The sequence below is a fragment of the Triturus cristatus genome, chromosome 2_1 (genome assembly GCF_964204655.1).
Source record: "Triturus cristatus chromosome 2_1, aTriCri1.1, whole genome shotgun sequence".
NCBI lineage: Eukaryota > Metazoa > Chordata > Amphibia > Caudata > Salamandridae > Triturus > Triturus cristatus.
In genome coordinates, this window is record NC_140581.1 from 1,045,373,820 (window position 1) to 1,045,390,800 (window position 16,981).

General features: G+C 44.0%; 1 protein-coding gene across 3 annotated transcripts in view; it reads left to right on the forward strand.

The window, feature by feature from the left end:
• Positions 1-16,981, forward strand: part of FAM13A (family with sequence similarity 13 member A) — a 927,448-nt gene that overhangs the window by 593,520 nt on the left and 316,947 nt on the right. For all 3 annotated transcript variants that reach the window (XM_085635480.1, XM_085635470.1, XM_085635487.1), the window contains one exon: positions 9,980-10,021. In XM_085635480.1, coding sequence (XP_085491606.1) covers positions 9,980-10,021 — 42 coding nt within the window. The remainder of the gene's footprint in view (positions 1-9,979; positions 10,022-16,981) is intronic.

Sequence of the window (16,981 nt, forward strand, 5' to 3'; positions counted from 1 at the left end):
CCAACTTCTTTAATTTAATAGATTCTGTTCCCCTACTTTTGTTATTTTAAACATGCTTCCCAGGACGGCAGAAATAGCCAAGGCCTACAGATAAGGCTCGGCGTTCGGGACGGGTGGATGGGCAGAGAAGGAAAATAACTCTGTCTTTTCCGTCTTGCCCAGAGCAGACAAGGACAGCGTCCACTTCTGCTCTGCCGCTAGCAGCTTCCCCCTCTTTCTTTCTTCCCCTTATTCCCTTTCTTTCTGTCTAGTTCCTCCTCACTTACTGAAAACCGTGACTTCATGATATGGTTCTCATCCTCTCTTGCATTTATTTGTTCCCCTGTGAAATGAATACAAAAAAGAAAATCGCTTTTGCTGGAAATATCGTCTTTTTCTGACATTTTTCTTTTCCAAAGTGCAGCTTCGGGAATACAAAATATGAAAAATAAATAAATAACTAAATAAAGCAAGACAGACTGGTTGCAAAGTGAGCAGATTGGTTTTATTCATACCCAAACACATTAGCGTCACTTTATAGAGTTTGCCAGTGAAACGCTACTTATGTTTTCTTGACTTTCCTTGAACAGCATTGTTTTCCCCGGGTGGGGAAGTGCCCCAATCCTGGCGGTACTGCAATGTCTGATTGACCGGTGGATTGGAAAACAAAATGTGTACTCTGTATTCACGGACTTAGTCTTTTTAAACCATATTGTTTACATTTAGTAAGGATATATGCAATGGACGTTGAAATGGGTCCCTTCCGGGCCCTGTAGTCATGTCCTTAACTTTTTAGGCAAAAGAACTCACTGATTTCTGCTTAGTGAGTGTAATAGCGTTATGGTAACCATGTTGTTCATGCTTACATTTCTCATGCTTTACTTATTCTTGCATTCCCTATGAGTGTTTGCTTTTTCCAGGATGCATATTGCTCTTGTCTAGTACATAATTTGAATTGAGTTGCATCAAGGTGTTTATAGTGGGCCACAATTGGGTTGTAGTTGAAAGCAGTGCAAGTTTCTCTCAGTGGGGCAGTATGGTGTTCAGTATGGGAGAGAATGTGGCACTATGGTCAGAACTGCCGAATTTGGAACTGGAGAACCAGGTTCAGCCTTCATGACCAGCTCTCCAGACCACTCTCCTGAGGGAACACTTTCCCATGCTAGACCTTAGAAGTCCTCCGCAAGACCTTAGAAGCCCTGGTGTCTTAGCACCAGCAAGTGGACCCTAGTGGTGGCAAGTGTCGGTTAACCTTGAAGGCCTGTCCTCCACAATCATCTCTTGTCTTGTAGGCAGGCCTATGAAGCAGCACATCCTAGAGCAACAGTGACTCTACCACTGAGGTCACAGGACCATTGAGAAGGGCCAGCTCTAGGGCAGTGCGACCGGTGTGACCGCAACAGGTGCTGAATTTGGTTGCAGGTGTTGTGTTTGCAAGTATATTTTGGTTTTAAAAGGGCTAGTTGCCCCCTTCTTGGCCTCCAGCAATTTTTGGCTACAATAAAAATATCATGATCACTCCAGTGATTGATGTTCTTCCTAGAGAAGGAACAGAGTTTTGTCTAGTAGAGGTTTTGACTCCTGGAAAGGTAGCGCAGAGGGTTAATGTACCTGCTGCAAAGAACATGTACCATGCAGATCACAAAGTGCATATAATGTAAATAGGTCAGAGGGTTACTGCTTTTGTCAGAGAGATCCTTTTGTTATTTGCAGTTTATCAGTTAATATCCTAACACAGAACAGTGAACTATTCATTGTCATCTAAGAGCTGCATGCAAACTGCAAGGTATAAATGAGAGCGTTGTGGTTTTTTCCCCAAGTCTTTGATTATCCTAATGTTGCAAAGAGTGTTCATTTCGATAGAAATCTAGTCTGATTATTAAAGAGAACCCCTAACCATGGTATTACATTTTAAATTCTGAGTTTGTATTTTTCAAGACCAATCCATTTCAATTTCAAAATCTTTATTTCGATTTTCAATCATAAAAGACATCATTAAAATATTTGACAATTTTAAAAGAGAAAAGGGGTTCTTTCACGAGGGATGTAATGTAAAAGATTTCATAATATTGTTTAAAAGCCACACCAGAACAGTTATAAATACACATCCCATTATAAATAAAACATTTAAAATGTTTAAAAGGCTTATGATATAAAAAGGGGCTATACAAGTGAAATCTGAAATATTCACAAGAAGCGTAATTTGCGTGCACGGATTATCCACATCCATTGAAGGAATTTTGCAACAGCAATAGTCGCAGGTTGGGAGGTGTTAGTTTTAAGAACCCGTAAAGCCTCTCCACCTGCCCGAAGGCCCAGCTGTAAACAAATAGGTTTAAGCCAGGACCGCCTGGGATCTTTATACTCTGGACAAATAGATAAAATATGCCCAGTACTTTCCCGTTGTGTAGGACAGAAAGGACAACTAGGGTCAAGGCCTTCTCTCCATTTAGCAACAAAGGAATTAATAGGTAGTGTGCCCACTCTAAATTGATGGTATCTCTTTCTGTCCTCCACAACAGTAATACAGTCCCAATAGCTTTCAAACACTGGCGAGTCTTTAAGTTCCATAAAATCCGCAGTTCGTGACGGACCAAATACATGAACCAAATCTTTTCACTGAAACCATACTCCAGTATAGATCTCTTAAGATTTGCCTAGGGGGGAAAGTGTGTGCTGTTGGGTCTTCCCAAAGACTGGCTAGGCCCAAGGCGGAGTAAATTGCCTTAACCTCCCGCATCCAGGGGATTTTTTGCACCTTATCTGCTCCTCTGACATCCATAAATGCCCGAGCATACTGTGAGAGGTCTGGGGTGACCCACAGTCTCCTCCAGTATGCCACTGGTCTATATCGGGCCATATCCTCCAAACGTTGGACACCTAGATCATAAAAGAGGGGGATCAGCGGGGTTGATACAGGAAGACCTGTAATTACTCGTAGGAACTTATTTTGGGCCCTAGTCAGCAGGGTGAGGTTACTGAATCCCCACAATTCCGCCCGTAAAGAATTGCTGTTCCTATCTTTGCATCGTAAATTTTAAGTGCTGGTATTATTGGCCTGGTATATGAGAGGTGAAGCTCTTTTGTTAGTGCTCCAGTTAGCTGAGCATGCCTTATAACCAGCTGGGTAGTGTGCGGTTTCCAATTAGATTTGATGCAAGGGTTATACCCAGGTACGAAAAAACCTTAGTCTGTTCTAGTTTGACCCCGTTCATTTGCACATTTCCTCTTGTATATTTAGACTTATGAAGGACCATGAACTTGGTCTTACTTACATTTACTATAAGCCCATGGTCCTTGCAGAAGACCTTGAATACATCAATGGCTTTTTGTAAACCCTGTTGTGTCTTTGAGATTAATAGAGTATCATCTGCAAACCTCAACAGGGGGATCAACTTACCATCCAGCTTGGGAGCGTCGGTAGGGTGTTGCTCGAAATAGTTGATCACCCTGTTGATGTATAATGAAAAAAGGGTCGGGGCTAATACGCACTCTTGGCGTACTCCCCTAGCGATGGGAAACTTATCTGTTACACTGCCCGATTGGTTCCATCTAACTTGGGCATAATTATCCTCGTGGAGCTTCATTAAAAAGGTCAAGATGTCAAGTGGCATACCTTGATCTTCGAAAACTGCCCACATTTTTGCTCGTGGAACCAAGTCAAACGCTGATTTGAGGTCAACAAAAGCTGCAAATAACACACCCTCCCCCAACAAAACCACCCGCCAATAAATTAAAAGAAACCTAAAAACTTGGTCCATGGTGCTTTTGTGACTGCAAACTCCTGCCTGAAGTGGTGCCAATACTTCCTCCTCCTCAATCCACCCTTGGATTCTCTGCAGAACAAGCCTTGCGACCACCTTCTGTATGCAGTCAATCAAGCTTATGGGCCTATAATTTCCTGGATCTGAGCGCTCCCCCTTTTTGTAGATCGGTATGATCTCAGCGCCCTTCCAGGTATTCGGTATGGGTGATCCATTGGCGATACTGTTAGCTAGACATTGGATGTATGGTGCCCAAAGCTCCTTATCGTGGATAAACAAATCAGCTGGGATGGAGTCCAGCCCTGGTGCTCTACCCCTGGGGATGGTATTCAGTGCCTTTCTCACCTCGATTATCTCGAAGTTTAAGGGGATTATATCCTTATTAAGGGGGGTGGGATCTTTACTAATCTCGCCAACCGTTTCAAAAGATGCAAACTGGGACGCGTAATGCGAAACCCAGAGGTTAGGCGAGACATAGTTTATTGGTTCTTCCCTTTGTAACCCCCTGCCCCACTAGACCATATCCCAAAAGGTACACAATGTTCGTTCTTTGCTGGCAGAATGAAGGTCCCTCCAATAATCCTTGTCCCATGCATGTTTGGCATCGTATTGGGCTTTTTTGTAAGCAACACGGGCACTCTTAACACGATCTCTATCTTTGGATTTCACTGCCTCGGTCAAGGCCTGGTACGCAGCCCTACACGACTTCCCGTACCATTGATCCTCCTTTCTAAGTAGTCTTTTAGGTTTGGTATAAGCCTTTTTGGTAAAAAAAACCCTAAGTTGATTTAAAAAGTTTGTATGAATCGGGTTGACATTAGCAATAGCCTCCTCTTGAGTAATACAATTTTGTAGGGCATTTGTCGCCGTGGTGGTCAAATCCCTAACGGTTATTATCGGACTCTCATTCCTTAAACAATTTTCACATTTAATGCGTCTTGTATCATTTGATAGGACAATGTCAGCCTTTACGGGAGTAACCTCCTGACTGTAAGATTTAAATAACTTAAATGATAGAAGTAAGGGGTCATGATCACTTTCAACCCTTTCCACTACCATCATGTCCTTGATACTGGGCCAGTTCTCTTTATTGGTAAGTGTATAGTCAATGCGACTTTTTCGTAGACCATTGCTAAACGTAAAAGCCCCAGGTTTATCAGAAGCAGATCTACCATTGATTGCTCGTAGCCCCTGTTCCACACATAGGACCTTTAACTGAAGTGCAGCCTCTGTCCATTTTTTAATAGGCAAAAGTGTCAACTGGGGAATATTCCATGTACGGTCTTCTTCTAGGGTAAGATCAACATCATTACTGTCTAGAGGTTCGAAACAGCAGTTGAAATCGCCCGCAACTATAATATTACCCTTTTTGCAATATATCTCAAGGAGTACATCTAGTTCTTCAACAGTGTTTGAAGACTTGTCCCCCGGCATCCCTCTTGCATAAGCATTAAAAACAAAAAGGTCCTTCGATCCAGGACACTGAACTAGAATTAATAATATGTCGCTGCTTTTTGAGTCCAATTGATTAACATTATACCTGCTATATTGTCTGACCCAAGTTAAGAGTCCCCCCTTTGCTCTACCACGGAGGCTAGGAATAGCAGGAACGTTAAAACTAAGGTATCCTGGTCTAAATTCTATTGCATTCAACCAGGTTTCCTGGAATAGTATTAGGTCCTTGCTATCAAGAAAGGTTAACCAGTCTGATGACGCTGCCTTATTTCTAAACCCCGCCACATTCCAGGAGACCAATGATGAGAAAGCAGAATCCGCATCCCTATTTTGGGTACCATTTACTTTACCCCCTAATTGTAGAACCTCTTGCATCGGACTATTAATATTGGTTAGTCCACTTGTCAGAGTGTTGTCTGCCAATACAGGGGGAATTGTATCATGTGGACCTATTCCATATACTAGACTCACTCCATGTGGATTAGCTGTATTAATTCCTCGTAAGTCCTGATCTTGTCCGTGCAAGAGTCAGTCGTTAATATCCAGTGAGCTAAGAACCTCAAATCTGTTGCTCACTGGTGTGAAACTAATATAAGGGTCAACCCGAATGACATGGTCTCTCCTGCTAGTGGCGGCAGTGTTACTAGGTGGGTAGAAAAACCCCAATGGTAGTATGTTGATGCGATCTTGATGTATCCTTAATGATCCTGCCTGCCTCAGAATATGATCTACCAATTGGGGGGATCCAAAACTCACGACAACACAGTCTCCCTCCATACCCTTCCTAGTCTTGCCCACCCAGTCCACCCTTCTTACCATCTTAAAGTTGTTAAAAAGATGTTCGCCTAACACTGTTCTGTTATTCAAAAAGTGGAGTGCTTTATTTTTAAGTGTAGACCAATGTTCCTCTTTGCCATCAAAGGTTTTGGGGACGTTTGCCAGAATGATGGAATACGGGCACGCCTCTGGGGGGAGATGAAGACTAGTTTCTTTCGGGGGAATGTAACCTGTGTGATTTAAACTACCCCTGGGTCCCCCACAACCAAGCTTAACTCCACTAACTGAAGTTGAGATGTTTGATGGTTGTGTCGCCTGAGCGACTATAGGTTCTATGGGTTCACTCGAGCTAGTGGCTGCAAATATGGGTGTGGGAGCATTGGTGAAGCGTGCTTCTGTCAGTTTTGTCCCAATCGTAGGCCCCTGTTGACTTAATACGTGTCTTTCAAGGACTTTTAATCTACAATCGATTGAGTCAAGTTTGTCCATCACTGGGTTGATAAGTGCCTTTAGGCGCTCCTCCATATTCCCTATAAATTCTGACAATGTATTACCCTCCGTAGAATTATCTGTTACACGTGTAATTAAATTACCCCCTCCTTGAGTCTTAGGGTGGTTTTCCTGGTTCGTTGAACTTTCTGTTTGACTACCCGGCCCGAGTGTAGAATTTTTTTTCCTAGCTTGTTTCGCATTTTGCCTACTTCCCTTTGGAGCACTATTCGCCTTCCGGTTCCCCAACAGATCTTTAGCTCTAGTGTCAAGTGCAGCCCGTGACTGCCTAGTGCGTGTGTTAGGAGGTGAAGGAGGGGGACAGGGTATAGGTGTACAGGAAATGTTAGTTGTATGTAACACTGATGTCACGACATCACTAGAGGGTGTAATTAATACTTGAGGGGATTGGAGGGGAGTCTCGATGCCTCCTATTAATTCTATAATTGGTGTCTGATTTGGGTTTTGGCCTAGTGGATCAAGTGATAACCTCCTCTCAACTAGTTCTATCTCCTTGGCCACAACTGATTCTGCCCGTTTAAGAAAAGCATCCAATGTCCCTACACCCCCTGCCCCACCCCCCCCTTTAGAATTAGCAATACATTTGGCGGGAAGAAGGTTTACTATTAATAAGAAGAGAATGATGCCACACTATAGTCAGCAAATTGATAACACTAGACAACTAGTCGATTCAATCAATACCTTGCGGCTCACTTAGCGATAATTTGAGTCCTGTGTCCTGCTGGAAATGTCAAGGGGCTGGCCCATCCTGGCCTCCTCTGGCCCCTGATGGCCACAGATGGCCCGCCCTTTGCCCGGGCTTAGCCCGGCGCGCCCGCGCGCGTCCCGCGGGACGAAGTTCCGCCCGATCTTTATGCGCCTCCTGGCGCTCGTTAGCAGCGTCGTCGGCGTCCTCAATGCCTGCGGGGCTGCTGGGGGATGAAGTCCTGAGTTCTGCGAGCAGCAAAGCACAGCCCGGCCACACGGAGAAGCTCACAGGGAGGGACAGCGGAGCACAGCCTGGCCAAAGCGAAGTCCCACAGGGAAGGCAGCGGAGCAAAGCCCGGCCACAGGGAAAAGTTTCAAAAAAGGTTCCACACGGCCTCGGCCCCGCCCCGATCTTTATGCGCCTCCTGGCGCTCGTTAACAGCGTCGTCAGCGTCCTCAATGCCTGCGGGCTGCTGGGGGATTAAGTCCTGAGTTCTGCGAGCAGCGGAGCACAGCCCGGCCACACGGAGAAGCTCACAGGGAGGGACAGCGGAGCACAGCCCGGCCAAAGCGAAGTCCCACAGGGAAGGCAGCGGAGCAAAGCCCGGCCACAGGGAAAAGTTTCAAAAAAGGTTCCACCAATCACTATTAAACTATACAGCCTAATAGTATGGTTGTCATGTGACTCCTGCACCTTGTAGTCCTTGGTCTTGTGTAACATTTCTTACACGTAGAATTGATTGTCTCTGTGTAATGTGTGTGAAATAAAGTGCTCTGACACCCTACACTAGTATGAGTGGCACTGTAAATCAAATTAAATGCATCTGAGAGAGAGTGTGGTTATGGAGACTTGGGGGGCACTGTCAAAGGGTGGTTATGAGGGAATCCGTGGCAGAGGTAGTCATTGGGCTGCCTGCTCTGGGGCTGCTGGAATTATGCAGCAAAGGAGGACAAAATGATGCTGCAGTGTTTACTAAATTATGCAGCAAAAAGGCTGCAGCGTAATGCAGTATTTTTTCTGATACTTTATTATTTGTACTTTTTTACACATGCTAACAGTCTCTGGAAAGATGTAGCCTTATTTAGTACCAGTGTAACATTCAAGTGCAGTAGTGAGAAAGGTTTAGTTTAAGTTTATTTATTTGTTGATTAATTAAAATCATTACAAAGAAAAATAAAAAATAATGAATATCCACAGCAACATCTAACTAAACATATACATATACAAATACAATGAGATTTACTTACAGCACCAAAACTAAAATGCCTTGTAATAGCAGCAAATATAAATAATTTTAACAATATGCCAATAACAGTTAGCAATAGAAAAAACGTGCTTTATAATTTCAGCTCCAAAACTAAAGTGCCTTAAGCTTGCAGCAAAAAGTTGCAACATTTCAAGGGGTAAACTACAACATTAGCAGTGAGAAAGGTGATCAGTCTACCCTTGCAACAGGTAGCAGCAACCCAAGTCACATTTATTTGTAACTTTTGATCCGTTTGATACACAAACAATTTATTACTTAAAATTATCAGATTATGCAGCAGATGTATTATGTGGCAAATATGGCAGAGCCATAATTATATAGAAAACCTTTGCAAACTAGGATATTTTGCCATTCATGTTTCAACTGCTCATGTGGAAAAAGGGAGGAGAAGCGCTGATGACAGATACTCCATGTCTCTGAGACAAATGGCTTGTGCGTCCACTTAAAAGCGTATTTGGGACATTCTGTGATTGGGAACATATTCCAGTTTGTGAATGTATTTTAATGCGACTAACTCATATTAAACCATAAATAAACATATGTATCCATTGTTTTTATTAAATAACTTTAAAAGCTGTAACGGGTCAGTGAAATGCCGAACAAATACTAAAAATTGGGATGTTTTGCTCTTTCTGGCCATACAATTGACTCCGCCCACTGGCCCAATCCTTGGGTTATTCCTTCCCACAGTTTCCCTAATATTTTTTCCCCACTTCGAACTCTGGATCCCAAAACACATTTCCTTCTCCCCGTGCCTCAGTTCGTAACCTGAAAAAATTTGGAACACTGCGAAACAAACTGACCCCCGGTGTAGAGCTCTGTTAAAAAAAAATAACATATATATATATATTTATTTTTCATTCAAGCGAGAACAGATACCACCGCCTAAAACACGACAGCGTCTACACGTATGCGTCTGCACTGGACTCAGTGCTTATGCAATGCTGTGTGATGTCAGGCTCCCTTTGTGCGCATACTCCGCTTGTCAGCACCCTGCCACCTTTACAGCCCTTGCACCCGAGAACAACAGGATTCATCTTCTTTTTGTCGGGGTCGGCCAGTCACAGCCGCTGTGAGTCATCTTCTGGGACATCTTCACTCACGCTGTCACTTAAAACACCCTTTTTAACCATCGACCCAGTTCTCTTCTTGTCGGGCAGTTCATACTGGTTATTTTCAGTCTGAGGTAGCTCGGGCCAGCCGTTCCTGCTCATGCAGCGCACCGCCCCTTCGTTATTGTGGAACCCCCAGGCGCGCGCACACACCCGAGCAGTTGACTCTGCCTTCCGTTTGGTACTGTACATCGCATGCTGACTTTTGTTTACTGTTGCTTTTTCCAACACGTCCTTCGCTTTCCCGAGGCCCGGCAGCGTGAACATGCATCTCACGGAACGAAGGCTGAGGTAAACTCTCGGCCGACCTTTCATCCTTTATTATGTATTTGTAAGCGTTCTGTGCAAGATTGATGCGTAAAAACGTGTCCCTTCAGAGGCATTACCGAAAAAAACTCTAACCCTCTATTGGTTTCTGTCGTTTCAGTGTTAAGGATGAAGAACGACCCATGTCGCCTTTCTACATGAGGTAAGTTATTTTTACCTCCCTTGGAACCCCCCTAAAATAAGATGGGTTAACCCGAAATGTGTGCAGGAGATTGAGTGATGGGCGTGCGTGTGGTTTCGTGTCTCCCCTGCCTTTGTACCTGTGTATATACATATCCTTTCTTAATCTGGCAGGTTTTTTTTTTTATTGCTCACAACTTCGAATCGAGGGCGCTGTTACGTAGAATCTACTTTAATATAGCCAAATGATTTTTCTAGATACTAGTTTAAAATGGTATGTGCATTTAATACACATTTGAAATTGAAACTCATTGAACCGACCTCAGAGCAGCGAAAAACTTTCAGCGTTCTCTGTTTACAAACGGAGGCCTGGAGACCCCAGCAGATCGCGGCTGGGGATTTTAATTTAGTTATTCTAAAACATCTGCATGGATTCAACAGAAAGTGGTGAACAAAAAGTGGATTGGTTGCGTTATAGCTTAGTGTTAGTAGAGAGACGTCACTCGTGACAGCCGTGTTATGAATCTGATTGAAAATAGGAAGAACCTATTTTAAGTCTTAGTTCGAATCCAAGCGGCCTTGTTTACCATGGTGTACTTCTGATGCGTCACGTGAATTACATGTGTGTTGGGTGAAAGTACGAGCCTGTTACTAAAGTACCAAGAGACTGCTCAGTATCTCCCGTGGATTTTGGTTTAAAGGATTCCTCCTGCCTGCCCCTCTCCGCCCTCAGTGTTCTCATGTGGGATTGTTCTTCTAGCTTCTGGAATTCGCCTGGATAGGCTACAAAGTTACATAGACGATGTAAGCATTGTTTTTTAATTCAAAAGGTAATGGGAAGGATGAAGTCGGTGATGGCATCCACGAATTCAGTCTGATTGAGGAGCCCTTGGAACAAAAACAACAAATCCGATAGTAGTAGTTTGTGTGTGTGTGTGTGTGTGTACGACAAATTAACGTGCTGAAAAATGAACACTTTTTACCACGCTTCTCTCATTGTACCAATCTTGCCTATTAAGAGAGATTTAATGATACAAATGTAGTTGCCCCTGCTTGGTAGGCTGGCTCGAAGTAATTAACCGAAAAATGCGCAGGAGTACATCCATGAGAAATGAGTGGCCCAGTGGCATTTTGCAGCTGGGGTCCCTAAAAGATGCGGGGGGCAGGTGTGAGGAAGGGGGTCCTTGAGCTGTACAGGCGGGGAAGCTTCAGTAAGCAGCACTTGAATGCGGGAGCTTGAAGGGGTGGGTGGTGTAGCCAGACTTCGTCTGTGTGCACTACCTTTTGAATGTTCGCAACTGCAAAATGGTGTTGCCTGATATCAACACTGATATAGGCCTGTGCACCAGTGTCAGCAGAACGTCCGTTGCCAATGGCTAAAAGAGGCTGTTCAAAAGCCTCTGTCTATGTATGTTGTGTGATAACACTAACCCTCAGAATCTACAAGGGGAGAATGAAGGTCCAGCATACAAGCCCCCACCCAATTGGGCTATGTAAATCCAAAGGCTATGCAGTTCCTAACAGGTGCGTAAGAGGTTGGGAGAAGCCTGAAGCGTCAGATCGGGGGATCTGATTCCTCAGGAACAAGAGCCTTCACACACCCAAATGGGTGTCATGCTTCATCATCGGTCAGCTTCTCGTTGGGTGGGCGTTGCTATCCCTAATGCGCCCCGCGAGGGGGCTCTTTGCCGGAGTTGTTTTGTTTTTTGCCGATGTGAAGAGTGAGGTGCAGTGTTGGGTGTGATAATGTGAGTAGACAGGTGTAATGTGGGATTAAAAATAACTAAGGGATACCCAAAGTCAGTTTAATGTGTGGCTCTCCTTGTAGTCATTTGAAAACAATGAATGGCAAGAACGGAATACAGTGGTCCAAACTAGCTCAACAAGTGATAATTAAAAGAAAGTCGACATGTTTCTTGCCTATTTAATGTCAAAGCTGATCAAGGCAATTCATCAGGACCAAGATTCTAATCTACTCATGGTTGGGTCGGTAATAGGTGCACAATATGTAAACTGTACCGAACAGCTATCACAATAGTATGTAGTATACCTTCACAGTTTTAAAAACATACCCGAAAAGAGAAAGTCAGCAATTAATCAACATATGTACATTCAGTGGGATGCTGTGCAATAGGACCAGTGCATGCCAAGGTCATCTCCACTCTAATGGCGCATGTGGGAATTGACCAAACAACAAACTTAACCAAAAAAGAAAGAAGTACACACACAGACACGTGACACACAACAAAAGCCCAAATGCGCAGTTTAGGGGAAATGAAGAAGGCAAAAGCCGGTGTCCCAAAAAGAGAGGCTTACCATATATGGGGAGGTACTATACCTCAACAAAAAGTGGCAGAGGAAAACGCTCGCTGGCGTTAAGCAACCCAAGGAGAGACTATTATGAGCATTACTCTGAATCGAGTAAGTAAGTTGGAATATCAAAGGGGAGCTGGTCCATAGAAGTCAACACTAATGGTTTGTCGAGAGCTCAATTTGCAAACGACCTACCCTACTCTGTCACCACGGAGGTAATTGGTGTGCAGAGTGAGCGGCGTTTAAGAAGCAAACGGCGTGGGGGAGTCTGAAGGTGCTTGCCACTGGGGCATCTATCAGTGATGTGACCTGCCAAAGGGCACCATCACTGGAGTGCTGCACCTTCATACTCCCCCCATGACCACAGTAGTTTTCACTTCTACTTAAGTTAAGGCACCACTTCCTAGACGGCGCTTAGTGTAGAACACATGGTTTATGGATGCCCCAGTGGTCAGCACTCTCCATGTAACTACAGGAGTTTGCACTTTTCTCAAGACAGATCACCACTTCCAGATGGCGCTCATTACTATTCATATAACCCAGAGATGCCCCTGCGGTATGTGTCTCCTGCAGTCACGTGGGTCTTCTCTTTGTTCAGGACTTCTGGCGCCTTTTAACTGTGGCCAAGTTTATATGAGCTTGGTTTTTCTGACTGTGACTTATGTCCATTACCTGGATCGAAGTAAACTTTCCCAATATGCCGCGCGCTCTATTCAAGATGGAGTCCGCACCCCGATGTATGCTCCTGCAACGTCTTAGTGGCCTCATTTTGCTAGACCTGCACATTTGGGCTTTTTTTGTGTGTCTTTTGTCTGTGTGTACTACTTCCTTTTTTGGTTAAGTTTGTTGTTTGTTTATTACACACCTGCACCATTAGTGTGGACATACCTCGGCATGCACCGTTCCTATTGCACAGTATGCCATTGAATGTAAATATGTTGATTCATTGTTTACTTTCTCTTTTCAGGTCAGTTTTTAAAACCCTTAAGGTATACTGCATGCTATTGTGATCGCTGTTGCAATGGTTTACATATTAGGAACCTTCTACCGACCCAACCATGAGTAGATTAGAATCTTGGTCTGGATGAATTGCTATGAACAGCGTTGACGTTAAAGGCAAGAAACATGTCAACCTTCTGTTATCATTTAATGAGCTAGTTTAGACTGTTGTATCCATTTCTAGCCATTCATTGTTTTTAAACGATAACAAGGGACCCACATGTTAGACTGATTTTAGGTATCCCTTAGTTATTTTTAGAGTCCCACATTACACCTGTCTAATCACATAATCACACCCAACACTGCACCTCACTGTTCACATCGGCTTGACGTTGAGGACCGCGCGCGAGTGAGCAAAACATGCCCGCTACGTGTTTTTGTACTGTGCTACGTGCGATTCTCATAGCGCATAGTTGCGCTCGCTACACACACTCTGCGAGCGTAGCGTAGTTTTCCGCCCAGGGTTAATATTTACATTTAGGCCAGCATTGCTCCAACCCAGAACCCTTTTCAGTTATTGGCCAAGCAGAACTACTCAACAGGTCAAACCCTCTTGCATGACCCGTAACATGATACACTAAAATGACAATGACAACCCTTTCTTCATGCTCGAGTGCCCACTCTGCCCTTGATCCCAGTAATCATCTCTAGATGACCCTTTTCTGTCCTTATTCACCCTTTTTGCTGCATAGGCATCTCTTGATTGGTATATTGGTCAGAACCATGGGCCCAGAGTTCTGTGTCACAGAAACTACCAACCCCTTAAGTGGCCCATGCTTGGTGCAGAATTGTTAATATCAGGCCTTCACATGTCAAATTGTGAGATGTAAATTTCCCCAAAAGTATTGAGAAACCACAGGATCAGTGCTAACCCCACTAAGGGCTACCACGGCCACTGTTATTCTCCTTTCTCTTCAGCTCTATTGTAGAAGCAAATGACACCTGTGTCTCTACGAAGGCGTATGTTCCCTTATTCAACAACCTAACCCCATCTATGTGAAACATGTTCTCGCCTCATATCAACCTTTAGTAATTAAATATCATCTACTAAGGCAGCAAAGTGAGAATTAGGCCTCCTGACATATACACTGAGAGTCTTGGGGTGCAGCACACCACTCCAACACTGTTTTGGGCTCATGGCTGAGCATGCCTCCACAGCAGTGGGAAATACGTTTTGTAAGACCCTACATTGTTTTAATACTGCATTTAGTACATCTTGTGCCAACGTTGTTATTGAGTTCCTCTGGGCAAAAGTGAAGAATGACCACTTCTGGCAGCATGTGCACCACATAATGCATAATTCTCATCACTGTCTCTTAGTGCCTATAGAATCTGAATCCTCTAACACCTAAGCACTGGTCTTATAAGCCTCATGGGGACCTTTTTACTTTTTCATCTACATCCCCTAGCTACACATTAACAGATGACCAAATACCCAAACTGTCAACATCAGTAATAACTATGGAAAAGTGATGACAGAAAAAGATCAGGAGCTGAACACAATCAATTCACAGCAAATTGTGCCGGATTTACCTCTTGTAAAAATCTGACTCGCAACTACTAATTCTTTGCATCCCGTAGCGCTAATCCCATCTCTGCTGCCGTGGTTGCTGCCTCTATCCTGAGGTATGTGGTGTAAACTGCCTACGGTTGATCCCTGATTTAAAAAAATGATCCCTGACCTTTCCAGTACCATTGAGCACACTTTTGCTATTTGAAAACCGGTCAAGGGACTGAGGTAATCATTAATAAACAGAGACCGAGATTGCACTGTAGGACGTGTCTTCATGTAACACTTAAGGGCCGCCGTAGAGGCACAATGACTGGTAAGGGACTACCCCTAGTGTATCCCAATATTCCTTCCTTCCTAATAGGTCTTTAACCCCTCACGCCAGACAATCACCTGTTCTGACCCCAATGTGACATATTCCAAATCTTAGCATCCTTGTATATTGCTTTTCGCTTTTTTCACCATTTCCCCAATGCAAAATATCCCATAAAAAAATGCCATAGTGAAGGCTGACTTAAAGACTGACCACCCAGTGACAGAGAGGCATACTTCTGCCAGGTCGTCAACAGTGATTCTTTCTGAAAATAAACCGTTCCCCTCCTGTCATTCGGGTTCCCTCAATGTGGCAACACCCAACTAGAACCTTCCTCACTATAAAATTGTTGTTAAGAGTGCCTAGGCTTCCCTGCAGTTTAGCCAAGAGTCCCATTGCTACAAACTGTCTGTGTATAAGCAGCTGAGCGCCCTACTTCCCTCAAATGGCTTTGCATGCTATCCTTGCCTCTAAGTAAGGTAAATCCTTAATATTTTCACTTCTAACAAAGGCAGTGTCCGAACATAAAGCATCCTTATAAGCTTTCTTGTTCATGACGGCTAGTGATGCTGCAGTGAGCCCGGTTACTTAGGCAGCAAGATGCCAAAGTTGTTCTGGGAATTATATATAGTTTGCTGAGCTTTGTGAAAGGCCTGAAATTCCTTAAACTTGGAAGAAGACAACACTTCAGAAGCATTATTCGTTACCCTGTACCGTACCGTGTTGTATTTCAAACAAAGCAGCACCACTACTTAAGCAACCTTACCACCAGCATACAAGTCCCCCTGTCAGTTGATTGCGTCCAAAGCAGACATACTCTCTGACCAAAATATAACGCCTGGTTTACAGAGTTGCTTCCACCAAATGTGTGTGTATACCAAAATTGGTAACTCCAAGGTGATATTCCTTACCAAACCAGACCCGTACGAAGCAGCTGGCCAGTGACTTGCACCAATCTGATCTAAGTACTGTTCCAAAATCTACACTACCTGTGGCATCTGTAGGCACGCCAAACTGCTCGCTGCGAGTAGGTCCAAAATGGCACATCATTATGCCATTGAAGTAACTCAAACTCTTCCAAATTCTCAAATCCTCAGGCAGTTCAGCAAATAAACAAGTACAATGATGCTAGGTTTCCAGGCCAGCCATTGCCCGCACCATAGCTCTGAAGAATGGGTAACTCCTGGGGATAACACGCAATACATCATTCAGTTGTCCTACCATGTCCTGGATCAGGTCTAGGGTCACTTTCCTGTCATCTAAGCAGGCTTCAGTGGCAGGCCTGAAAGCCTCAACTTCGTCTAGGGAAAGCCTTCGTGCCCCAATACTGATCTTCTGTAGCTAAGAGGACTCCTAGCATGCCCATCAAAGATATAAGTGTCCAGAGCCTTCTTGTATGCCCCACTATTCGGGGGAAAGGGGGCCGTAAACAGGAAATGATCAAGGTAGTGAATGAATTCATTTATACCAACAGCCTTGTGAAAAACCCATTCTAAAAAGGTACTGAAGTGCTAGAAGCAAGCACGGGACTTTGGGAAGCATATAAGCATGCACGATCGTAAAGGGAGCCCTGGAACTGAAATCTTGAAGATGAACAGGCTGGCAGTAGCCTAAAACAAATTCAGAATTACCATTTGCCAAACATGCCCCCTTTCCTAACCCCTTTAATATGAGTATAGCAGTGTCTACGGAAATTTATTTATCTGAACATAGCTGGGTAGAAGCATCATTTGCTGATCACCCTCTCTCAAGTGCGCCATTGTGGATCTACCGTAAGTCTCCTGGGTCAATTTTGAGCACTTTACTGAGAGGGTTGGTAGCAGACAACATTAATAAATAGAAGGGAG